Source organism: Cervus canadensis, chromosome 20 (genome assembly GCF_019320065.1).
Source record: "Cervus canadensis isolate Bull #8, Minnesota chromosome 20, ASM1932006v1, whole genome shotgun sequence".
Classification (NCBI taxonomy): Eukaryota; Metazoa; Chordata; class Mammalia; order Artiodactyla; family Cervidae; genus Cervus; species Cervus canadensis.
In genome coordinates this window covers 4,193,648-4,220,435 of record NC_057405.1, presented here as the reverse complement: position 1 = coordinate 4,220,435, position 26,788 = coordinate 4,193,648, and the positions used below count along the sequence as shown (strand labels likewise).

Below are 26,788 nucleotides of genomic sequence, written 5' to 3'. Positions count from 1 at the left end.
TTCCACCTTATTGTAGTCTACCAAGATCACTTTTTAAAATCTAAAAAGGATAAGTGTCCCATAATTTTTAATATTCAAAGCTTAACAAATATCAAAATTTCCAACATTTTGATTAAGAGATGTCTCCAAGAAAATGTATTGATTTTTACATGAATAGTGTCTTCAGAAAGTTGGAACCTAGAAAAATGTAAGTAGTTTAGGTAAGGAAACTGATAAGAAAAGCCACAGGAATGACTCTCTGGGACCTGAGCCAGCGGTCTCTGGAAGGACTCTGATGACTTTCAAATACCAGCTCAGGAAATCAGTTGTACTTAAAAAGAGCAGCTTTTTGGAGAGATGGATTTTGTTTCAGTGTTGTAAAAGCAATTACCCTATAAGCTGCTGTTCCAACCACCCTTTTAGAGGTGAGGAAGAAGGTGCACTTAGGGATATAGTATATTCCTTTTGTTGCTCTTAGAAAAGTTATTTTTAAAAATATTCTTTGTTCCCTATCAGAAGTCCTGAACGTTCCAAAATTCATTACAGATTAAAAAACTCAAGATATCATTTATAAATTCCATATTCTTTGATTAAGCATCTGTTGATATCATATTCTCCCTTATTTCTACTTCTTTTTTCCTTTATACTGCTGTGTTTAATACAGGTATGCACACATTAAAGAACCATAAAAAATGTAAAGTAAATGAGTTTCTAAATTAGTGTTTAGTTACCAAAAAATTCAGAGTCAGTCTAAATTTACTGAGCACACACTCAGTAATTTTCATTTGTGATGATAAGAGCTTGATGTTTTTTACATTCATATTTCTAAATTATGGCTTGAAACTTAATATTGGAGCAACAAGTATTTGTTGATTGCAATCCTTTTTTGCTTCCTCTGAACTGTATGCCAGATGGTTTCTGCCATGGTTATGCTAATGAAAATGCATTGCCTAGTATTGCTTGCTTTTGACTCATGCTGTAGCTTAAAGATTTCTCATCTTATGGCATCTGTTAACTGTCAGCTCTCCTTTCCCCTACTTATAACTTTTTATTCCTCTTTCCTCCCCTTCTCCCCTCCCCGCCCCTCCCCACCATCCCCCCCCCACCCCCCACTTAGAGCTTGTCTTTGTTGTTATTGCAATGGTGATGTAATGATTTTCAGACACATGTGCTGGGTGGTTCCCCAGATTCACAAATGTTGCTAATCTGAAAAGAGAATTCCAGACACTTTTACAAGCCTGTCTCATCCCAGCTAATTTTAGAATGATTGTGTTGAATGAAATGTGCCTGAAATTGCTCATTAGTCATGGTAGTGGGGATCCTTTTTGTCCTCAGGAAAATGGGGATAATTAAAAGTTTTCAGAGAAATAGCTTAGTGTGCCTGATTCCATAAATGTGCAGTTTGTTGTTACGTCAATTTGTAATTGAAAGTTGGAGCTTGGAATAAAATGAAATGTGAAGTAACTTTAAGATTATGCAAAGAATTCTAAAACATAGCTTTAAATACAAAAGAGTTATACTTTCTAGGATAACTATAAATTTGAGTTTTTATATTCACTGCACGTACTATTGCATTAAACATTATTCTTCTGTTTTAAAGTCCTTTTAGTGTATGTACAAAATAGTAAGGTCACCTTGATTAAGATGCTGGGATTTATTGCTGATTGGTTTAAAATAAGATAATGAAAGTTATGGAGATAAAAAATTTTAAGAATGAATTCTGTCGGCTGATCAGGCCACAACTATTAGAGACGTGGTCTGAGCGCTGCCCACTATTACATAATATAGTCTTCAGAGTCAAAAGAATTTTGACTATTGTGTCAGCTGTTACTCATAGTATTTTGGTGTTTCCTTTTAGACAGCTGATTGCTCATCTTAGAAATAACTGTGTAAACAGCCCTATTCCCAAATAGAAGTGCTGAGTGAAGCTATTGTTCACTTCACCGCCCACTCCCTCCCCATGTTGCTGAAGACTTAGATTTGTCTAGTTCTTTCATAAACTGATTTTTAATTCAGTTATGTTTGGCATGGAAGTTCCTGAAGCAGGGTTAACACACTAGCCCATTTCAACAAGCTGTATATTTGAGAATGAGAGTCATCCGTCTCCACTAGGAATTAAGAGTTGTTGTTCACAAATAATAAATTACTAGATTCTGACAAAGACTAATGGGATTAGGTAAGTGTGACTCAGTGCAATAAATTCAAGCCTAAGCATCCTTTTAAGCTCTGAAACGAACAAGGTACTGCTGTTGGTTAAAGCCAGTCATGGCTCGCAACTTGCTAGCTGTCTTGCTGAAGAAACTAACGTAAGGCCCTTGAAATAGATGCCGTCATCAGCCCCAGCCCCCAAGCGTTCATCTATTTAAACACATGACAGAAGATGGTGGAAGAGAATTCAGCAGCTCTTGTGTGGTAGGAGTGGTTATTGTATTAGGACACACTTCATTGTAAGCCAGCAGCTTTTGAGTTAAAATACTGTAGCTGTTTCTCTTTCTTTCCTTACATCTTTCTTTCTCTTTTTTTAACAATAAACACTTGTTTTTCTCACATTCTGTGTAGATCCAAGGAGCAACAAATTCCAACTTCCTACTGTAGCTGTTAAACCCTTCTTGTCTCTGAACAGATTTCAGTATTTTAATTTTTTGATTTTTTTTAAAAAGGCAACGGGCAGCCAAGACGTAGATCCATCCAAGACCTGACTGTTACTGGGACAGATCCTGGTCAGGTAAGACTTAATCTCCGGATTCTCTGTCTTTGAAGATTAGTGATGGGCACAAATCAAAAACTAACTGGAATATGTATCCTCTGCAAAATAAGTTTTATAAGTTGACCTAAAATAATAGTGGAGAAATTCATTATCATCAACTTAAATATGTAAGGGGGAAAACGTATAGATGCCATTATTAACTTGAATCTAAGAAGAGACTGGTTAATTCAATAGTGCTGTGTGTGTGTTAACTGGTTTTCATATGTGCTTTAATAAGGAAGTATTCGATTTTGTACTTGGAACAATTTGTCATTAACATTGTCCTCCAAAATGTATCGTTAGTCTTAACCTCCTCTTTACTGAAGAGATTAAGTATCCCCCCAGTAAAGATGTCACTTCTCTGGGGTCACAGCCACCCACACACCTTGTGACTGTAACTAATCTTTTAATTTGTCGCATCCGCTAGGTTTGCATTTTTGTGAAACATCCTGAACACAGTATTTAAGCAGATGGATGAACTCTAGCAGGCCGTCTATCCCAGTTGTTAAGGGTTTTATTCATCTTTGTATTTCTGGATGTTCTTCTAAACTCGCCTTACCTCTTTGAAGATGTCCCAGACAGTGCTGCAGTTTAAGCCGTTACTGAACGGGTGCAGAGTTTTAACCAACCAAGTATATAAAAGTAGCAGTCATTGCCTTGTTTATTATTTACATCAATACTTTAACATATGTAGTTTATATCATATTCATAAAATGAAGTGAGAACTATTTATAAGGTTTTGTTGTTGATTAGCTTTCAGTTGTGCCAAAATAAATTTTAGTACTGTAGCATGCATCTAAAGTGGTAAAAATACCACATAAAAAATTACAGGATTATATGTTATAACCAGTGTGATTTAATTTCTGGTAAAATGTGTTAGTACTTTTCATCTTAAAAGATGTTTTATTATTACTTCTTTTTTATAACATGCTTGAAATTTTAGAGATTCTTTGTAGTTGTTAATAAAAATTTGAAAGTCTTTTCTAGCCATCAACTAACTTAACTAACAAAAACTACTTGAGATATTTAAATAATAATAGTCTTTGATCTTCATTTATATCTGGAAATATTTCTCATAATGCCCACACACACCTTCAAATTCATATATGCACACCTATATGCATATGCACACATATATAAGCATATACACATATATAAGCATATACACATATATGCATAAAATATATATGTATAGACTCATTTAAAATAATATATATTATGATATTAAGTGGTCCTAAATCTTAATTTTATTAATTTAATAGCATCTTTTTCAATATATCTGCTTTTGTGCAATCTCAGAACTTTTGAATGAAATTTCCCACTCTCTCCCCCTCAAATACTTCAAGCATTAATCAGGGCATTTAGTAATAGATAGCTTGACATCTGGTATTTGCTTTGATTCCTTAAAAGTTTGATGAACTCAGCTTTTTTAATGCTGTTTACTATTGCCATTGACATTCCAGTTATGAAAAACTCTAGCCAAGTATTCTCCCTTTGATTAGGAATGAGAGGCTTGCTCTAAGGCAGCTCAGGAGCACCTGAGTACTTCTCCTCTGTGTTCTAGGATGAAGGCATCGCCGAATCTTAGGGCTGACCTCACTGCACCAAACCTTACTTATTTGCTCACAAATTCTGTGTGACCTGAGACTGATCATTACCATGTGCGTGTATACTGACATGCACATGAGACAGTGCGGCCCTGGGACTAAGGCACACTTGCGTGAATTGTCACTGACTACTCCAGAGGTTTAGAATAAGGGGGAGTTTGATACAGTGGTAAAATTTGTTGTGAAACAGGTTCTGTACAACCGTTGCCTAGCCAGTGTTAAAATTGTTCCACTCATTCAGAATTACTTACATATGACAACCTTAAAATGCCTAATATCCAGTTAGGGACGAGAATGACAAATAGTAATCCTAATATACTGTGAAAACGTTTTCCCCTGAAAATGTTATTTATGATAAATAACCATTAAATCTTTCTAATCACTCATGAAAATAACATTATTTGAAGAGGAAAAGTATACAAATCTGGATTTTCAAAATTGAAGGTATAGTTCTTTTTAAAGTCTGGCTAAGCAGTGATTAAACAGATGCATAGGGATTTTTTTGGTTTGTTTTGGCCATGGAAGGTGATAAAGAACATAAAAGTATTTGCCCAGCCAGTACAGTCGTCAGAGGAAAAGAGAGTTTCCTGATGAAGTTCAATATTATATCTCACAGAGGAAAGTGATGGAATAGGCGTTTCTACTTTTGACTCTTGATTCAATATTGACCTTAATAAAATCACATAAAGTTTTCATCTGTCAACTAAAATTGATGATTTTTGTACTGCCATTTCTATGGAGAAGGGGGAATGGTGAACATCGCAAGCTTCTTAATTAAAAGTGCTTGTGTCATGTTCATGTGAAAGATTGCATCCACACAGCATCCATCTCACTTTTAAATTAACTGAGGTTTTTATTAATTTAGGAAGCTCATTAAGCATATGTAATGGATCTGGCCTCCATTTGAGAAAAAAGCCACCCCTTATGTTGAGGAACTGATCTCATACTAAAGCCTTGGTGTTGTTAGAAGCTGGAAATAAACAGTGTCTATCTCAGAACACCAATAGACAAAATGACTCAGACCATGAAAAATGAGACAAACAGGGCCGTTTTACAATGTGGTCTAAGCACAGATGGAAAGCAAGGTCGCTGTGCCCGCGCAGAAAACCAAACGCTGCCCTCTTGCGGCGGATGTGAGTGCCTGCCGCTGCTCTGCTAGGGAACAGCTGGACCCTTGCTCTGCCCTGCCCTCCCCGTGGACTGGCCACTGCTTTCTGACATTTAGCCAAGCCGGAGTGAACCCCTCCTTCCTTGTGGCCTCCTTCAGGTCACTCGCCGAAAGCCTAAATCCTCTCGTGAGCTCTTGCTAAAACCTTAGGGAAACACCCCCACCGTGCCCTGGGGAGAGTGCATTGCTTTACCGCAACAGATCCTGAAGCCAGCTCACTGCAGCAGAGGTAGGTGCGTCCGTGGTAGGCGCTGGCCAGGGTACACTGGCAGACCGAGGAAGCCCAGTCTCCCAGGAGCTCAAGACTTCGCCCAGATCAACGGGAGAACTTCAGTGATGACAGCTGCCTTTTATTTATTGTGCGCCCATTTTGTGCCTTTATTGTCAGGCCTTTAATGTATGTTACTGACATTTTAACCTGAAAGTTTGGTACTTTTTATTTTCCCCATTTTGAAGGTAGATAGACTGAGGCTTAGAGAAACTTACCTAAGTCTTACTTCCCTTGGCACTGGCTAGTATTTGCTATAATCAAGTTTTGAATCCAGATCTGATTCCAAAAGCACACAAACTCTACACTCTCTCGTTCTGTCTTGCATATAAAACTGAATGCAGTGCATGGTGAAGTAATCCTAGACCCCTTCAGTTTCAAGTGTTGTGGCTTCGTTTGGTCTGCATCATCACTAACTATTTAAATACTGTTTATTGACAGTTTTTACTGTACTACAGTTCTGAGCAAGGCTAATCCTCCTTGATAATAAATTTGTAGATCTGTTTTCAAGATTTCTCTTGGAGGGTGCTGCAGTCAGTGACAGATTACGATTGTGATTATTTAGAGAACCAGACATTCTAATTTTTATGTGGACTCAAGAATCTACCTTTACTGACCTGATAGGTGGCTTTGAGTAAGTCCTTCGTTTCCCTGAGCTTCAACGTTATCTCCCAGTGGGGGCCATGATGTCCGGCCCCCAGGTTCCTGTAGCCCTGAAAGTACCAGACACCCAGTAGATGCTTGGTTCATGCTTGGATGCTGCTGCCTCCCAGGTCTCTTACCACTTATTCTCACGATATTACTACAGAAAAATAAAGCAAAACTACCACTAGAAAAGATGTAAAATCCATTGGCATTCTGTTCTTTCTGTATCATAAGGGAAGCTTCTCTACAGAGACTATAGAAAGCATCTGCTTTAAAGGCCTTCTATCACATGTCAAGAGATGTATTATCATACATTGTCATTATTTAGTTAAGGAATACAATTTTTCATACTATTTCTTCTGTCTGTAATAATAATTTTCTGTTCAAGCTCTAAATCAGAAGCCTACATAATTATATTTCCTAAATAATTCCTGATTCATAGTATACCTTCCTATTGGAGAATTTAAAGACCATATAAGAAAAATAAAATTCTAAAATTTGTCTTGTAATAAACTGTGGTGAAGCCAGAATTAGAGTGAGCCCATAATTTTGGATTAAAAAGAATATTTTTAGTACATCCTTTCATGTATAGATTTAATTAATTTGTGATTATCATGATGGGGTAAGTACCCTTGTAAATCCACATTACCTACTGATACCCATTTCTTTTGAATATTTATGCGCTTCAGATGTTACTTCACAAAAATATCATATAAATCAACATTTAATCTCTGTGTTTTGTGCTCCTATAATTTTAGCAACTAAGATGATTCCTGAGGGTTTTAAATAGCTTTCAGATGTCAGTCTAATAGTAACCCTGGCCGTAGATTCTTGACTTATGAAAGTACTTTCCCAGTCTTTCAGGTGAGACATAAAAAGCAAAGCTTTATTTTTGTTTGTAAATAACTCCCAATTCCTTTTTATAAAGTTTTGGTCCGAGTCCAATTTGGGTTCATGTCTACTGATGGTCATTCGCCCTGCAGTTTAAATTTGGCTTAGTATTCTTTTGCTGCCTTAAATTGCTGTGTGGCATTTCTGAACCCTCATAACTACTTTCATAGCCAGTCCTTGTGGTAAGTCAGGTTTCTCTATATCTCTTACTGAACTTTTCCGTTTCTTTGAGAATAAAGTAATTATAAATGTCTTGAAGGAAATTGTAAATGTCTTGAAGGAAGGAGCAACCTAAATGAGTTTTAGTAGTTTCAGAGCATTTATGGCCATCAGTGATTTTTTTTTTTAAACAACTACTATAAAAATAAGACTTCCTTGATACTCAATTGCCAGCAGTTTGATACTTTTTTTAAATTATCCAAGTATTACCTGTCCTGATTTATGCCTTGGATTTTTTCAGGTATTCAAAAAATAGTTATGGTTTGCTTTTAAATATTTCTTTAGTTTTTTTTTTTAATACAAACGTTAGCATATTGTGTTATTTGTTGAGATACTCATTCCTTGAAATAATAAAGACTGATTTAGTTAATTTATGGATTTAAATTTAAGTCATAGCTTTTCTTATAGCCTTGAAGAAAGACCAGTTTTGAGATGACCTAAAAATATTAGCCTTATTTCTTAGTTTTGTAACTCCTGGGAAATCTGAAGTAGAACAAATGAGTGTACACATGAGATGAGATGAAAGAAATAAAGTAGCAAAGAATTCTCTTGGAAAAGATTTAAGTTTAAGGAGTATAATGATTCATACTAGTTTCAAGTGGTATTATTTGTTTTAATACCACATATTCAGTGACCCTTTTTTTTAGTGTACAGAATTTATTCTTATACTTTGTAAACCTAATCTTGTATTTTATCTTGTTTAATTTCTCACAACTGATACTGGTTCTCATATGTCACAAATATTTATATTTAAAATACTGACATAAAATTAGGCTGACTGAAACCCTCTTCTAGCACTCTGAAGAAAAATTGCTCTGTATTTGTAACAGAAATTATAACTGTGGTCATATCACTGTACTCTTATTAAATCAAGTCTTGGCTTTCAGACAAAGAAGGTTAAAGGACTGAGGAATAATGTCATATCTATTTGTTTACAGAGGTTAACAGCATTCTAAAAATAAGAGTTGATTATTTCATCACCATTCTCTATCGTGTATATTTTCATTCTTATATATCAGTGGTAAATAAGCCTAAACACCAGTCCTACATCTGAATACCAAAAGCTTGTGTTATTATTTAATGAGTCTTTATTATATGGTTCTTTGCCATGTATGTGGTTTTTATTCATTATATGATGTATTTGGCAATCTCCTTAATCCTGGAGTGACCAGTAGAAAAGTACACATGATCAGTGCCCTCAGGAGATTTTAGTGTTTTTGAGGAATCACAGACTTCAAGAGTAATATAAAGCATTTCAGGCCCAAGTTGGAGTTCATGTCTGAAGAGACTGTAAATACACCCAAAGAGAAAAACACCTTTGTGACCAGACTTGGTCACTGTGTATGTTTCGTAAAAGAACTGTAATTTTGAACTAGGAAAGGAATTGCTAGGTGCTACAAGTCTACTCGTGTATCCCATCTTACGGTTACAACAGCCTAGTTACCTGCCACTTGGTGAGCATTTTTATCATTTTGCAAAAGTGTTCCATGGGTGCTTGAAAAGAATGCATAATCCCTTTCGTGTGTGTGTGTGCGCGTGCTAAATCGCTTTAGTTGTGTCCAACTCTTTGCAGCCCTATGGGCTATAGCCTGCCAGGCTCCTCTGTCTGTGGGATTCTCCAGGCAAGAATACTGGAGTGGGTTGCCATACCCTCCTCCAGGGGATCTTCCCGACCCAGGGATCAAACCTGCATCTCTTACGTCTCCTGCATTGATAGGCAGATTCCTTACCACTGTGCCACCTGGCAATCCCTTTTTAAGCATAGGGTTCATAAATATGTTTAGACTAAACTTGCTTTTTATGAAGGTCAGGTTTTACTGTGATATGCATGGTTTGGTTTTTGGACCCTTTTATATATCATAGGAGTATCAGAATATCTCACCATGATGGTAAATTCTTTTGGTAAGAGTCTGTGGGTGGTAACCTCAGTTTTTGTTCATCTGAGAATGTTATTTTGACCTCATTTTTCCCATTTTTGATGACTGAACAAATCCAGGCTGACAATTGTTTTCTCTCAGCAGTTTGAACATATTCTACTTCTGTCTTCTGTGTTGCTGTTGAGGATCTAACTGGTACTCCTTCGTGGATGATCTTTTCACTCTGACTACATTTTACTGTCTTCTATTTGTCTTTGTTTTTTAGAATTTGACTGTAATATGGCCTGTGTTTAACTCTGTAATGTAGGTTTTCTCCTCATTTTTTTCTGCTTGGGCTTTGTTATGGTTGGAATTTGTTATATCTTCCATCAAGTTTGGAAATTTTTTATTGATTGATGGCAGATACATTTTCTACCCTGTACCCAGAGCTGCTACTTAAGAGATAGATTTATTTGTTACCGCTTTTGTAGGGTAGGTTTTGTTGTTCTGTTTTGTTTTCTAGTTTACTGAGAATGAAGCCTGCTTGGGTTTTAGCTTTAAGCAAGAGGTTCTCCAGTCCTACTACCTTTGTACAAAGCCCCCAGACTTTATGCCTGTTCCTCTGAGTATAGCAGGCAGTCAGAACAGAAGCTCCAGGCCATTGGGTTTCAGTGGAAGTGCCCAGGGCTAGCAGCTTAAGCAGTAAAGCTTAAGACTTTATTTCTGGTCTCAGAGCGTTGCCCTTACTTTCTTGCAAGCTTATTGGTTTCTAAGAGGTATTATGTGTGCATGTATATAAAATTTTAGCATACATATATTAATATAATATTCCCAGAGGATCTATTTGATTTCTTGCAAGTGTTTTAGAACCTCTTCTGATAAAAATGGAAGTCTTTCCTTTGCCTTAGAATGGAAATTTTCTCTTGTTATTTTTGTTTTTATATCAAAATCACACTTTGTTCCTCCTGTCATTTCTTCCTGCAGGTGAGCAGTAGGTCATCCAGTCCTAGCGTCAGAATGATCACTACCTCAGGACCAACCTCAGAAAAGCCAGCTCGCAGTCATCCATGGACCCCTGATGATTCCACAGGTGACCAGTTTATTTCCTCATTATAAAGTTGAATTTTATGTTGATTTAATCATGTGATTACTCTAATGTTTATAAAGACTGGTGTTATACTGTAGTTTAGATTTTCCTATTAATGAAATCGAATATTTAGCAATAAGTTTTAAAATATCTTTTTGAATACTAAGACGGAAACTACTTTTCCTCATGTGGTTCCCCCCCACCCCCCCATACTAAACCTATATTTTGAAGATGGTTTGTTTGGGGATTTTTTAAGTAGGAAGATACTCCATTCTTGGTATTTCGGTATGATTTTTCTATTACAATCTATCCTTCTGGTAGTAATGATAGTAGTAAACTCTCATCTTTTGAATAACTAAAAACAGGGTGGTAAAGTAATCATCTTCATCTCAGTGTTTTGTTTTAAAAATGCAAGATTTTGTGTACCTTGGTAAGAAAAAAAAAATCTTCTGACCTTTGACCTTTTGAATCATTTTTAACTGAGAGGGAGACCTCATTTCAGTTACATAAATAGTCTGTTAAATAGATTTTTAAAGGCCTGTAAGAGTTATTAAAACTTCCCAACATGAATAACTTAACTGATCAAAATCAGAATATACGTATTAAAATCTGCCTGTCTGAAGGTAGTAATGAAATAGTTTCATTATGCGTAACCAGGAAATTATGTGTCACAATAAAATTAACTTTAGCATTAAGAGGATACTTTGATAAATATGCAGCAATATTCTTCTCTGAAAATTATTTATATGTTATTGTGTCAGAGAAGGAAGATGATCTCTTAGACCTCGAGAAACTAAACCATTTGGGATTTTATATCAGATCAACAATGGTGTTAATAATGGCAATTAAGTTGAAATTAAAAAGTCAGCTTTCTGTCTTTACAAACTGAAATTCTGCTTATAAGTATTTATAGATATCTGACATAGTATAGTCAAGTTCATAATGTAATTTAAAAAAATTAACTTGGTGGCTTTTCTCTGTGTCATGTAAGATAGAACTATATTTAGCCTTGGATGTACTCCCTAGTTTTAGAAAGTTTAAATTTAGTGGTGGCAAAAACTCCTAAATTTCACCCCCATCGCAGCCCAGCCTCTGATCGTCCAGAACATTCACCACTACTCAGCACATGTTTATCATGATCTGCTTCTCCTCCGAAAAGGGACAGGGAAATGATCCTGAGAGATTTGACTGTTAGCGTTCAGGTGGTATTAGCTCTTTTTGATTCACACATCCTTCAGTGAGGGTGGACTTGCCCTGGCATTCCAGCATTTGCTGGGTCTCCTCATCTCAGCCAGGACTAACCTAGACATCCCAGTCAAAGTGGGGCAGATAGCGAGCTCACGAGTGTAAAATCAGAGTTCTCCTACATCCCTCTCATTTAACTGCTGTGATTCCATTTCATGTGTTCTACTTCCAACTCCCATCTCTGTTTGTTCCTTTTCTGGAACCTAAAATACCACAAAATACCAATAGCTAGACATCATAGATAAGTCCAGGTTGCAATATCAACTAAGTTTCATCTCTGCTGTAAAATATACTATAAATGTGTGGTTATCATTTTTAAATAATTTTGAATATAATTTTAGACATTGAGAATCTGATTTAAGTTTATAAAAAAGTTCAGCTTTGCAGTGTTTCTAAGAAAAATATTGATACTGAAGCTAACAGAATAAATTATATGGAAGAGACAGGTAAAACCTTTTTCTTTCAAGGCCCACTGACCAAGAAAAAAACGTAGAAGTGCATACGTTAAGTTAAAACAACCTAATTAATTGGGTTTTTTAATTTAAAAGAGCAGCAGTTTTTTGTGTTTTTCAGAGAAAAAGAACAAAATAATTAATAATTGTAATGCATAGTGCTCTTGTAATAGTGGGTTTCTGCTTGTGATACATTGCGGGTAAAGAAAGACATGCCCAAGAGCAGCTAGGAAGAGAGATACCTGGATCCAGTAGAGGGTGCCACAGGGGCGGCGGGGACACTCACTCAAGAGATGGTCCTGTTCCTAGTACTTTGCAAAGATTGAAGCATGAATCATGCCCCATTTGTTTGTATTCTGATTGGAGTCATGGTACTGACACATTAAAAGTAAACTCATCATGCTGTATAGCAAACGGCTACGTTTACAGTGTAAGCTGAGTGTTTTAATAGTTACAGATAAGACCTGGCATAGTCTGTGACTTTTTTTTAAAAAATGAGGTTTATTATTTAGTCATAAAGAGAAAGGAGAGGACAGCATTCCAGTTGAAGGGAGCATATAGTTAGAGAATATGAGATAGTTATAAGTTTTATGTTTAAGAGACAAGAAGGGAGGTTTTACCTAACTTAACCAGCGTATTGTGAGTTCTGATATTCAGGAAAAGAGGTTAGATTTGATCAGCAATTAAAACATTATAAGACAGACTTTCATGGAATAACCTTGCTGTCTTAAAACCAGAAAGTGAAAGTCGCTCAGTCATGTCCAACTCTTTAGGACCCCATGGACTGTAGTCCGTGGTATTCTCTAGGCCAGAATACTGGAGTGGGTAGCGTTTCCCTTCTCCAGCAGATCTTCCCAACCCCAGGATTAAACCCAGGTCTCCCGCATTGCGGGCAGATTCTTTACCAGCTGAGCCACAAGGGAAGCCTTGTAACCAGAAACTGAAAGCTAAATTTCAATTTAAGTGAGAAGGTGAAATCTCACTTCTTGGTTTCAGAGAACAGATGAAATGCAGTAAAGGACCTTAGTTCTCACCATCAGAGGGCTTTAAAATTGTTTGAAAGTAGCACAATCCTTGACTTTTTTTTTTTAACCCCCAGAAAACTGTGAAACATTGATACGTTTAATTCTGAAATACATATTGGGGATAGGGGACTGATTAAATATGATATATGAAGTATCAAAGATTTAAGAAAGAGTGATGAGTGGAAATACTAAATTGAAGAAATTTTGAGACACAATTTTTCCAGTAAGTTCAGAGGAAATCACTTTTAATAAGTTTAATTTTGTGAAAAGCAGTATTCAGTGGAGGCATTATTTGAAACTATAGTAGGGGGTGGGGAGAGGTTTCATCAGAGAAATAAATGTATTTCTTGTTTAGCTATTTCAAAGAAAGCCTTTGCATTAGTATATGATTTTAGGGTAAAGGCTCTAAGGCAATATTCTGTTATTCCTTCTTTATTGCACTCCAGCACACAACTTAGCAACTCAACAACAGCAACAGTTGAACATGACTTTTTAAATCTGAAATATAAACTTGAATATCTTAAATTGCCCTTCTTTCCCAATTCTTCACCTGGTGTCAAAGGCAATGGTTAAAAAAGAAGAACCAGCGCCATGTGTTAAGTGCTCCCCAGAGACTAGCTAGCACTGAGTATTATCTTAAATACATTATCTCATCTGCTCTGAATTAGCTTAGCTTTTGGAATTATTTGGAATACCAGTCAGCAGTAACTTAGGAGGTCATTGAACCATCTGACTCTCTTAGTTTTTTATTGTATTTGAGGAAGTGCCTGCTGTTATCCTGACCTTGCCTTCGTTTACACCACTCTTTCCTAGAGTCTCTTTAGCAGAGAAAGTGTGAAGAGCTCCCTTGCTTAACTCATTTATTCTCTGTTAGTACTGGGGAAGCAGCTGCTTCTGAAATAGGAAAGTCTATATTGCCTCCCAGTTATCCTTCCTGCTCCTGGAAATGTGCATACACGTTCATATTGGGAAGACAGTGTCCCATGCTTCTCTAGCAATTTTACCTCTTTTTGAAATACAAACAAAACTTGTGTGTTGAGATATTTTGGTAAGTCGGCTGGTTGGTTTCTGGAGTTAGCCCTGTAACCGCTTTCTGACGTGACGGTGAGTCACACCTCCTGCTGTCCGCGTGTGTAGTGCGCTCCCGTCAGTAACCCCCTCGTTCTCTGCAGTGACCCACTGCGAGGAGCGGGACGGGCGGCTGGAGGTAGAATCTTTGCTGATTGAGGATGACCCTCTGGAAAAGAATGTGCCTTTTGCTCTCCCCCTTTCCCTGGGAAGGAACACGGATAATTGCTAGAGTTGACACAGCCTTATAGTAAGCTTAACATGATCAAGGAGAGAAGGACTGTGAGGCTTGATTAGGTAGAGTCCATAAGACTGAATTTAAAATATAAAGGTCCCATATGACTGTTTTTGATTTTAATTAAACAAGGGCTTACATGCTTTAATATATTGTGTTCAGTTCATAGCCAGCTTAAATTGTAGGCATGAGAGTATGGTTGTACTCCAGTTATCTGTAATTGGATGTCCTCTGTTTACCTTTAGAAATCAAAAATTACCAGTAGCAATAACTTTTTTCTCTAGGAAAAACAATCATCTGCTTTCTTGCTTTTTGTTTTTAATTATTTATGACAGAAAATAAATAAAACCCATGCTGTAATTCCAGATACCAATGGATCAGATAATTCCATCCCAATGGCTTACCTTACACTGGATCACCAACTACAGGTAAAGGAGCACCTTCTCAGCAGTCTCCTTTCTCCTTTTTAGAGAAGCTTGTCTTTAAAGCTAGTGGTTGTGTTCTCATTTGTCATTGTGTATGCATTTATTTATGCTTTCAGTTGGCCTCCTTAAACTTTTAAAAATCAGATTGAAATAATTGATTCTCAATTAAGTCAGTGAGATTGCCCAAATCCTATGTTTCTAATCCAACAATCACTTTAAAGTACTCATATCTTTGTTCAGCTGCCAAGAATAGGTCTTGGCTCTTCATTGTTAGTGTATTAAAATTTAAAACTCATATAAGCTCATCTCTCCTTAAGAGATTTTGTGATACGTTGGCATGTTCACGGTGACTGAAATATAAGTAATACACTTCTCTGCCTGAGTATGAGAACTGTAAACATCTTTCAGTATAATAAAGTTTGGCAACTGAAATGTAAAACCAGAGGTCAGGAGTACTGTAGTCATAGTTCAAAAAGTTTGAAAACAGCAAGTGTAAATTTAAGATCTGAGTTAACACTGACAAAAGAACACTGAGGTTTTCTAGGCCTGGTTTATTTAACGCTTGTTTTTAAAACGTCATTGCTTTAGTGCTATAAAAGCCGTATTACAGTCTCTGTCTTAACGCTAAGCTAGATACTGATATTTGATTTAATTATGTTTTTAACATTTGTGATTTATTTCCAGCCTCTAGCACCATGCCCAAACTCCAAAGAATCTATGGCAGTGTTTGAACAGCATTGTAAGATGGCACAGGAATACATGAAAGTCCAGACGGAAATCGCGTTGTTATTACAGAGAAAGTAAGTTCTCATTTATGAGTAAATGTAAATCATGAGTATTTGGAGTTTAAAATGTGCTAAGGTGCAATATTGTTTAAAGACATGAAAACCATCATTCTTAGAATTAATCATGAAGTATATTTCTCATGTGGAGCTTTTCTCTATGTTTATGTTTTTATTTTTTATTTTTTTTATTGATGGATAATCACTTTACGGAATTTGGCTGTTTACTGTCAGACCTCACCATGAGTCAGCCTTAAGTACACACACATCCCCTCCCTCCTGCCCCTCCCTCCGTCTCCCTGCCCGTCCCACCCTCGAGGTTGGAACACAGCCCCTGTCTGAGTGTCCTGAGCCACACAGCAGACTCCTGTTGGCTCTCCATTTTACACGTGGTCATGTGAGTTTCTGCATTACTCTCTGCATACATCTCCCCTCTCCTCCCTTCTCCCCATGTCCATAAGTCTGTTCACTGTGTGTTTCTCCATTGCTGCCCTGTAAATAAATTCTTCAGTACCATTTTTCTAGATTCCATATATATACGCATTAGAATACCATATTTATCTTTCTCTTTCTGACTCACTTCACTCTGTATGATAGGTTCTAGGTTCATCCACCTCATCAGAACTGACTCAAACGTGTTCCTTTTTATGACTGAGTAATATTCCATTGTGTATATGTACCACAACTTCTTTATCCATTCATCTGTCAATGGACATCTAGGTTGCTTCCATGTTCTAGCTATTGTAAATAGTGCTGCAGTGAATGGGATACATGTGTCTTTTTCAGTTTTGGTTTCCTCAGGGTATATGCCTAGGAGTGGGATTGCTGGGTCATATGGTGGTTTTATTCCTAGTTTTTTAAGGAATCTTCTATGTTTATGTTTTTTAAGCACCCCTGGCTAATTTTCCATGTACAACTGAACTCTTGACTGAATTTTATTACATTAACAAGACATAAGGGAAATAAATAGATGCTCTTAACCATGTATTTTATGTCCTCAGAATTTTAAAGTTAAAAGCTGTTTAGATTCATTGGTAAGTGGATTTACTGTTTCCTTAGACAGAGGTAAAATGATCTGATTTACTAGTGTTTAGTTGTGCTTTATCTTAGAAACATTTTTGTAGATACAGTCTCTCCAGGTGTATGTTTCTGAGAGTAGAATGACTCATTAGAGGGCTTTATTTCACCTCTGAGTGTTTTTCTGAGGAGTTCTATACTCACACGTTGCTCTGGGAAATAGACTTCTTTTCTCCCCTTTTAAAGAAATACAGTCCCGTTACTGTTCTTCTCTACTTAAGATTCTTAAGAAACAATATTTCCATTTTCTTGAACATGACCTTCATGAAATTTTACTCCTTTGACACTGATTTATGATGGTACTTTCAAGGAGGGAGAAAAAAAGTTTTTTTCACAGTTTTCTAATACAATGATTTTGATGAATTCAGTTTAACATTTTAAAGGTAAAGCTAAATAGGTTAAATATTAGACTTTATGAACTGTAGAACTATGGAATTTTGTCACACTTTATGTTAAGGAAAAAATATTTCTTATGTCACATGTTTAAGCTGTACTGTTTCCATACTTTAATCATTTGAAAGAAGAATTCTATGCTGGAGAAAAACACAGGATGAATTGAGGGACACTGTAAAAAATATGACAGTTTTAATCTGTTTTAAGTACTTTAAGAAATGTTACTAGTAAATTTTTGTTTGAGAGCCTTTCATTAGTTATTCAGTTGTTTCTAGTAGGGCCCCTTTAGGAACTAATATATAATATCGTCTAAATAAAAGGCACTTAAAGAAGTTTATCAAGCTGTAAAAGACTGGTTTTTCTCAAAAGTAATTGCAAGGGTGGTACTTTGTATTCATTCCATGGGATTCTCCAGGCAAGCGTGCTGGAGTGGGGGCCATTGCCTTCTCCGTCAGTAGCAGCGGCATGTATAATGACAGACCCGGAGTCAGAGTTCTGATTAATTAGAGCTTTCATCACCAGCTGTTAAGGTAGGGATATTTCCATCCTATGTAATGTGTGGTATTTGTTTTTAGGCAGGAACTAGTTGCAGAACTGGACCAGGATGAAAAGGACCAGCAAAATACGTCTCGTCTGGTACAGGAACATAAAAAGCTTTTGGATGAAAACAAAAGCCTTTCAACTTACTACCAGCAGTGCAAGAAGCAACTAGAGGTCATCAGGAGTCAGCAGCAGAAACGGCAAGGCACTTCATGATTCTCTGGGACCTCAAATTTCAAAATATGCAAAGAAAGACTTTCTTTTTTTTTTTTAGGAAAGAAAAACCCTTATAATGACAATTCATGAGTGTTAGCTTTTTGGCGTGTTCTGAATGCCAGCTGCCTATATTTGCTGCATTTGTTTCATCGTTTATTTTCCTTTTCTCATGGTGGACATGCAATTCAACTGTCTCCTTACATCACATGGGGGCATCTGTACTTGAATCAGCAGCAGTTCTCAACTTGAGAACAGATGCAGTGACCGTGGCTGTATATGCATGCTCGTGTGTGAAAGCTGGCCTAAGGAAAACAGGGGTGTCAGACTAGCTGCTATGAGCGAACATCGTCTTTTTTTCGAGGTGGAACCTCAAGAATGATTTTGTTCTTGTATCTCATCTCAAACAACCAATAATCTTTTTATCCAAAAGATGGTATATACCAAGTTAAAGACAGGGTATTATAAATCTAGAATAATTGGTGGTACATTATAGAAATGCAGAAACTTTAGGGATAGTTGAGAGGGAGGGCTTTGATGCCAGCATCCTTGGATCAGTACTGAACTTTATCCATAAACCTTAAGGTAAGTGACAGCCGCTGTGTTTAACAGAAGTGTATTTCTTTAGACTTAAATTTGGCTATGATACATTGAACAAAGGGGAACCGTTTTTCTAAAAGGTATAAAGATGTTAAATCCTGTGACTGCGTGTACATGTGCTGAAACTGTAAAGCTTATAATTATGACTCTAATATTAATACCCCTTAAATGAAATTAAAAGGTAAACGAACATGATCCAGCTTAACTGAGCATTCCTTCCTGCAGTGATTATTGTATTGTTTTACTGTATATTTGAAAAACTGAAGAGAAATAATGAAAAATGGAAATAATTGCTCCAGCTCAAAGGCTCAGGCCTAAACTACTTTTACGATACCAAATGAGTAAAAAACCTGACAAATCAGGACAAGTTAGTGAAGAAGTTAAAGGAATAAACCTCAATTCATCAAGTATCCTACTTATCAATATTGGAATGATTGATTTTCCTTGCAAGCCCATCCTAGAATGCCTTTCAACACTTTTAAAGGAATTTCACTTATAAAGAAAAAATTTATATTGTTAACAGTAACTTTGCTACCAACTTTGAAAATAAAAGTAATAATAAAACTTCATTGAAATAATAGACTATATAAGCTCTATTTTTTCAGTTGGTATTAAAATAAACTACATTTTGATACCAGTACAATGTGTGTTTTAAATAGGGATGTCATCAACCTCATTTTTATAGCATTAATGTTTTATGAAGAGAAAATTAAAAATGAAAGCATAATTGCTGTGATTATTAGAATTATATTGTGATTGTATTGTAGTTTTGCTCTGTTTCAGATAAGCAAGTTGATCTAAGAAGTTATCAAAATTATTCTTAAAAATACTAAAGCAGGTAACTTTTTCTTCCATTATTTTTTCCTCTTCCCACTGAGTTTTATAATGTATTCCTTGTGTATACAAGCAATAAAGGTAAAGGACAGTTTGTACTTAACTGTGTCGTTTTTAGCTTCTTCAGGATCTATTTAAAAGTTTCTGGTAAATATCAATAAATATTGACTATCACTTCATTTAAATAAACAGAAGATTTTCATTCCTGAATAATTTAATTACCTAGCCGAAGGTGATGTTAGGCTCAATGTTAGTAGTCGATAAGCTTGACGTGGAGAATAAGGAAAAGCTTCACTCTTTCACAGCATCGCGCTTGTTTGTACATCTGTCACGCCACCAAAAGGGACCTCGCCAGTGTTTAGAGACTTTTCTAATCATCTCAGAGCATGAGAAGCCAAGCGTGGATGCTAAGACGGAACTTTTCCGTTAGGACTTAGCAGATGGCAGACTTTATTTCTGGTCATTAATGTGTTTTTGTTATACATTACATGCTTAAAGGGAAAGTTTTTTATCATTATTATTATTATTATTATTATATGCAGTCACTTCATAAAAATATCCCAAATAGGTAAATGGAAGAAAATAGTAGTTTAAGTCACGGTGCCAAATGCAGAAAAGGCTGTTAAACCCTCCCGTGTCTGTTTACGGTCTCTTCCTGGGGTTTCCGGTACTGCAGTCGTCCTGCACGCTGAGTACAATTCAGCCTGACTTCGTTTCTACGTTCTTGCATTGCCAAGCTCATGCCTTTAAGTCCTTATTCTTGATGAAGGGAAAAAAGGATAGCAGGGTTAATTAAATCTGTAGCCATTTTCATCAGTGTTCTTACCCGTCAACCCTTCAGAGATGTTAACAAGAAGCCAAATTTGTTATTAATTCTGGTTTTACCATTTTTTGTAACTCATGTATTTTGGAGGGATGGAAATAGCTAACAGACATGGAAGTATCCAAAAGGTCCTAGTCTGAAAAATTCACAAGCAGTCCTTGAATAAGCGCTAATTACATTTTATTTTTGCCTCCAGGGAAAGAAAACAAAGCTTTTATCTAACTTACAGGGAAATGCTCCTCAGCAGTTAAAATAGACTTTTTGAGGCAAATAAAAATCAATTAAGTATATTTACCTTATAGCCACATAGTATATTGAAGAGATCTGTTTAAAAGTTGTTTACAAATGTTTGACTATTTTCGCTGAAGTGTTTTAGAGCATTGAATGTCTTTTCCTTTTCTCCAAGTTTCTTTGTGTTCCTGGTTTCATCTCCTGCCTGTAGCCAGACCACAGGCCTTCCCTGTGAAGCTCTTGCTTCTTCCTGTGAGTGTGTGTGGTTTTCAGCAGTCAGCTCCTCTCTTCAAATGGTAGGAAGTTCTACTTCCGTCATTCTGAACATTTTATGTAAAATGATGTAATGCAGAAATCCTTGTGCATACTATGTAATTGAAGGAAGCTTTTTAGATTTATTTTTGTTTGTAATAAAATTCAGATTGTTACTCTAAACTTGGTCATAAAACTGGTGCATGATTTATATCAGCAGAAGAGCTATGAGGTGTCAGCGCCCGCAGCCCGTTTGGCTTACACAAAACAGAGTGAAAACTGGAAAGTCAGGCTCCTCATACTTAATGCCATCGTAAAATTTTTAAATGACTTTTGAGAAGCTTTCCTCAAATTCAGATTTTTGGTTAAATGGATTCTCTTCACAGTTTCGATGAACCGTGATTTGCATGAGGTATAATACAGTGTACACGACTACACTTATGCTCATTAGCAACCTGATTTCTTGTAGTCTATCTAAATTACATTATTTCATTTCTTTACCAGCCTGTTAGCCTTCTAACCTACACATCTGTGCATACATACAGACTCTGCCTTCACTTTAGTAAATACATCTGCTTATTCACCATTCCTCAGCAAATATTTATTGGGCACCTGTGATAAGCCACGCTGCTGTGGCTGCTGCCAAGTGACGTGTCCGTTTCAGTCCCGTGGTAGTCGGGTGACAGTCCCATTTCACAGATGGAACAGTCGGCGCCTGAAGGTTAAGACTGGTGCCTGCGTCTGCTTTTCCATCGTCATCTGTTTTCAGCAGAATCGCAAGCCTGGAGGCTCTGGCCACTGCCAGCCCCCGTGAAGGAAATTGAATGGCAGACAAAGGAAGGGACAGTGAGGTAACTTGGAGCTTGCATTCCCAGGGACTCGGTGACCACTCTCCCGAGAGCAGCAGTGCCAACACCGAGACCCACGTGTATCTCTCTAAGCCCGAGTCTGTGCCCTAAACCACTTCGCCGTGCTGTAGTTTAGAGTGCTCCCTGAGTACCGAGGTGCTTCAGCTTTTTCATTCACCTATTTGATGGGTAGGGCGTCTTCAGCCTTCTGCCCCACCCTCAACCCCCACACCTGAAGAGCGTGCTGAAAATGGAAAAACAGGTCATGGGCTTGTAAGACCTGGTCTTTAGACTCCTCTGTTCTTCAGAAAAACGAGACTTTACCCAGGTTTTTTCCATTTTTGGTTTGTTCTTGTTTTGTTTTTTGCCCTTTTTGGTGTGTGCGAAGTCACTTCAGTTGTGGCGGGGACAGGGGTTCCTATTAAAGAATAATTGGAGTGTAATTTTTAATACAATAAACTGTATCCATTTAAAGCACGCAGTTTATTGAGTTTTGACACGTGTGCACACTTGTAAGGGACTATCTCGGGTGGCTCAATGGTAAAGAATCCACCTGCAATGCAGGAGACGCAGGTTCGATCCCTGGGTCGAGAAGATCCCCTGGAGAAGGAAATGGCAGCCCACTGCAATATTCTTGCCTGGGAAATCGCATGGACGGAGGAACCTGGCAGGCTACAGTCCCTGGGGTCGTAAAAGAGTCCAACCTGACTTAGCAACTAAATACACTTGTAAAACCATCCCAGCGACCAAGATCCCAAACATTTCCATCCCCTGAAAGCTTCTCTCATCTCTTACAATCTATCCCTCCCTTCTCTCCAAGCCCCAGTGTTCTCCTCTCTAGCAGTATAAAATAGTTAACATTTTCTAGAATTTTACATACATGAAATGATTCAATATGTACTCTTTTTATGCTTTTTTCCTCCTCTTGAGTTGTTTTAACTCCTTTGAGAGGAATTTTTTATTTTAATCGATTTTAGTGATGCTTGTCAGTTTTTGAGGGAAAATGTAGGTTTTAAGAGGTTGTAGATATGTCCAGTATGGCCTATTCGATTGTACAGTGTTACCATCTTCTGAAACATTTAGGATCACTTTATGTTTTTATAGAACTTTAATACTTCACTCACAAAATCCCTTGCATTTGTTTGTTTTAAGCTTATTTGTATCTGTATTCCTTCAGGTGTTAGAAATGTGAATGGTCATGGTGAGTAACATTAGTAAATATTCAGTCCTTGGTGATTTTCAGGAAATATGGTTGATAAATGTAATTTCTTTTCAGTTTTTTGTGGTTTTTTTTTTACGTTGTAGCTGCTTTTTTCTTGATCAAAAAAGGAAAGATTAGGTTGGTTACGCTGCAGAATAATATGAAGAACAACATTTTAAATAACAAAACAATCTTCTTTAAAAATGGTTGGGTGTGATCTCTCACACAGGTGCTATCAGGGTCCTGTCTACTGAGTTGGCAGAGTGTAAACTGCTTGCCAGCAGGACCTGTGCTCTTTGTCCATCAATGGCTAATCCTCATTTTACGCCCCTGCCATGGGGTCCCACTGAAACTCACGCTTCTATTTACGTGAGCTGCCCTTCATGCCAGGTTTTTTTGTTGTTGTTGTTAATTATTTATTTGACTGTGCCAAATGTCGGTTGCAGCACATGAGACCTTTAGCTGCGGCCTGTGGGATCTAGTTCCCACACCAGGGACAGAACCCAGGCGCCCTGCATTGGGAGCGTAGAGTCTTGGCCGCTGGTCCACCAGGGAAGTCCCCTCAGGTCAGTTTTCTCAGTGAAACTTTTCTGAGAAGCAGTTAATGTTATCTGAGTTTCGTGGTGCTTTTACACTTCCACACAGTGAAAAGCATTCTTCATCCTGTAATTTAATGGTCAGCAATATCTTATAGATGCCATAAGGCAGCAGGATAATTGCCTTGGAAGCACCAGAAATTACTGAGCAAATGCTGACTGTTTATCTTCTGGAAGTCAAAAGCAGTTCACAGAATGAAATTACATTTACTGCTTATTTTCTCTCTGTGGATACCTGCCTCTTCTTTAGTTATAGGAATGGCTATATTAATCATTGATTGATACAGTGACCAAATTAGAGACTAAAGAAACCTGAAAATGGACGTAACTTAATGGTTGAAGAGAAAATGGTGATATTTCTTCATCACACACACACTAGACCCCTTCTGACTTTCAGTGTTTCCTACAAAAATACTTTAAAATATGATGAGCCTGAGAGATCCCTTAGTTTTAATGATCCTTCAGCATAGTCTCCCCATTTCCAAGGCTTCAGATGAGTCTGCATTTTCCAATATCGGCCATGCCAGCTATCACAGTTAAAACTACACAAAACTAACTTTCGTGACTATATAAAAATCCAAGAGGCCATGTGCCAGGGATGTTCCAAGTTCCCCAGTAGATGCCTGAGGCTGCAGATAGTACTGGACCCTTCCGCAAAGTTTGCTTTGTCTATTATACACAGAATATTGGCACTAATAATAAAATAGTACAGTTATTACAACATACTATAATAATAATAAAAGTTCATTGAATGTGGTTTCTCTCAAAATACCTTATTTTACAAATTTATTGCTCTTCCATCTTAACTCTGCACTTTACCATGCTAGTTCAGATTTTTTTCCTCCTTTATGGTTTCACAGGTAGAAGATTTATTTCTTCCATAGATCTTAGCCATCTCAGCATTTGATACTTTTTTCCTTACTAAGTCAAGAGCTTTCACCGTTTCACTTGAAGGAAGCAGTTTACAGTTTCTCTTTGGCGTACCCGAATCACCAGCCTCACTACTCTTGCATTTGGGGGCCATTATCAAGTAAAATAAAGGCTCCTTGAACACAGGCACTCCGACACCGCGGCTGTCAGTCCGGCGAAGGCGGTGACTGTCAAGGGACCAGTGTCACCATGGGAACACCAGAAGGACGGATGCTCAAGTCCCTGGCAGGACAAAACAGCATTTCATCACAGTGCGCAGAACAGCTCGAAGTGTAAAACGAATGAATTGTTGCTGCTGCTACTGCTGCTAAGTCACTTCAGTCGCGTCCGACTGTGCGACCCCATAGACGGCAGCCCACCAGGCTCCCCCGTCCCTGGGATTCTCCAGGCAGGAACACTGGAGTGGGTTGCCATTTCCTTCTCCAGGGCAGGAAAGTGAAAAGTGAAAGTGAAGTCGCTCAGTCAAGTCCGACTCTTTGCGACCCCATGGGCTGCAGCCCACCAGGCTCCTCCATCCATGGGATTTTCCAGGCAAGAGTACTGGAGTAATGAATTGTTTCTAAAATTTCCTATTTAATTACTTGGGGCCGTGGTTGACTTTGGGTAACCAGAAAGCAAAACTGTGGCTAAGCGGGGAATGCTGCAGTCTTTGGGCAGGTCTGTAAATCAAGAAGTACAAGAAATCGGCATTTATTTTCCATTCTTGCTAGACAGACTATTAATAGTACCTGAACCAGTTTTGCTACATGAAATGTTTAAACATTCCTGTAGCTGTCCCCGGAACTTCATTTTAGGATCCAGAAAACCTGCCTTTCCCTTAAATACCATCCTGGGACAGATGTGGAGACGGTTGGTCTACAGTGTGAGCAGGCTGTATCTCAGCAAACTGTCCCACATGAGAGCAAGCGGCGCAGTCACCAACACGAACAGGCAAATGTGCCCGCTCCCCCGCACACAGTGCTTCGGCTCTTTAAGGAAGAAACGGTCTTGTTTTACACTTAAAAATAGCCAGACTGCTCCTTGTTACTTAAAAGCTTTCCTTAACCACTCTTGTCCCACATTCTCTTATTCTGCTGGCTGTTAGGGAAGAGACATTTTATTATCCTCTAAAACATAACATTTCATCCCGTAGGACTGCCCTCTACAAACTGACTTCAAACACACGTGGATATGCTGCTTTTTACTTTTCCTTGGTGAATAGCCATCTGTTTGCTTTTTGTTTTGTTGTTTTTAATGTTTTGGCTGTGCTGCATGACGTGTGGGATCTTAGTTACCCAACCAGGGATCGAACTGGTGTTCCCTGCATTGGAAGCAGAGAGTCTAAACCTCTGGACCTCCAGGGAAGGCCCAAACCATCTATTTTTTTAAGTGATTTTTTTTCTTTTTTTTTTTTTTAGTGTAAAGGAAAGGAGGAAGTAACGGGGACAAGGTCAGACTATTGACATAACAATCTCCAGTTTATGTTATTCATAATTCCAAGATAGGCATGCCAGCTATAAATGGAGCGATATATAAGTGCGTTTCTGCTTTCTCTTACATCAGCATTCATCCGATTGCCCCTGGATTCAGGGAAAGGCACTGTAGTCATCAAATGAGCTTTGCCTTGGAGTCTGAAAATGGGAGGGGTGTAGCTGACTGTGGGAGGGGATGACAGAGACCTGGGAGGCAGACTGGCTCTGGTCCTGGCCAGATGCCACCCGGCTGTTGGGAGACTCTCTTGGGAGAGAGGAGACTGAGCCCGAAGTTTCTTCATTAATTAACACGGGAATGGCCTGGATCCGATTCTAAATGCCTGTCATCTCCGTGTCTAGTATTACCTTTCCCATTCTCTGCTAGGGCTAAATTCATAGCGTCCATCACATCATATACTCAGGTGCTGATAAGAGAATGATCTCAAATGTTACGGGGAAAACAGAATTGAATGTGTGTTCGTGGATTCCTTCTTTCAGAACATATTCTAAATTCTTTCATTTACAGTTGCACCGGTGTTTCCATAAATTCTCCACAGTCCTTTAAAAAAATGTCACCTTGATAAGGAATCAGCAAATATCCTGGGAGGGCTTCCCTGGTGGCTCAGTGGAAAAGAACCCACCTGCAACGCAGGAGATGCTGGTTTGATCCCTGGGTCGGGAAGATCCCTTGGAGAAGGAAATGGCAACCCACTCCAGTATTCTTGCCTGGGAAGTTCCGTGGACAGAGGAGCCTGGTGGGATACAGTCCATGGGGTCACAAAGAGTCGGACACAACTAAGCTATGACTGACTGAACGACTAAGCAGCAATAACACATCCTGGGAACGGAAGTAAAAGTCGGGTTCCACGTGGAAGATCTCTAGGACTGTAGGGAGAACCTGGATGGAGGGCAGGTTACTGCCGCTCTGCTCTCTTGATGTGTTTGCAAGCCCAGCACAATGGGAGGAGTCTCAGATCAAACGGCAAGGCAGAGTTGCCACATAACGACATGCAACCAATTATAGGTCTCTCTGTATTAAACCCGAGGGAGGCTGAGGGAAAAAAAACTGCCTCCAAACATAAGTGGAAATTGAACTTAATA

General features: G+C 37.9%; 1 protein-coding gene across 4 annotated transcripts in view; it reads left to right on the top strand.

Annotated features, from left to right (window-relative positions):
• The window catches only part of MAP3K7 (mitogen-activated protein kinase kinase kinase 7), a 60,230-nt gene extending 40,777 nt beyond the window's left edge, over window positions 1-19,453 (top strand). For all 4 annotated transcript variants that reach the window (XM_043439026.1, XM_043439025.1, XM_043439024.1 and 1 more), the window contains 5 exons: window positions 2,640-2,704; window positions 10,364-10,469; window positions 14,858-14,919; window positions 15,601-15,716; window positions 17,744-19,453. In XM_043439026.1, the coding sequence (XP_043294961.1) occupies window positions 2,640-2,704; window positions 10,364-10,469; window positions 14,858-14,919; window positions 15,601-15,716; window positions 17,744-17,924 (530 nt within the window). In that variant the 3' untranslated portion in view covers window positions 17,925-19,453. The remainder of the gene's footprint in view (window positions 1-2,639; window positions 2,705-10,363; window positions 10,470-14,857; window positions 14,920-15,600; window positions 15,717-17,743) is intronic.
• Window positions 19,454-26,788: the final 7,335 nt, after the last annotated feature.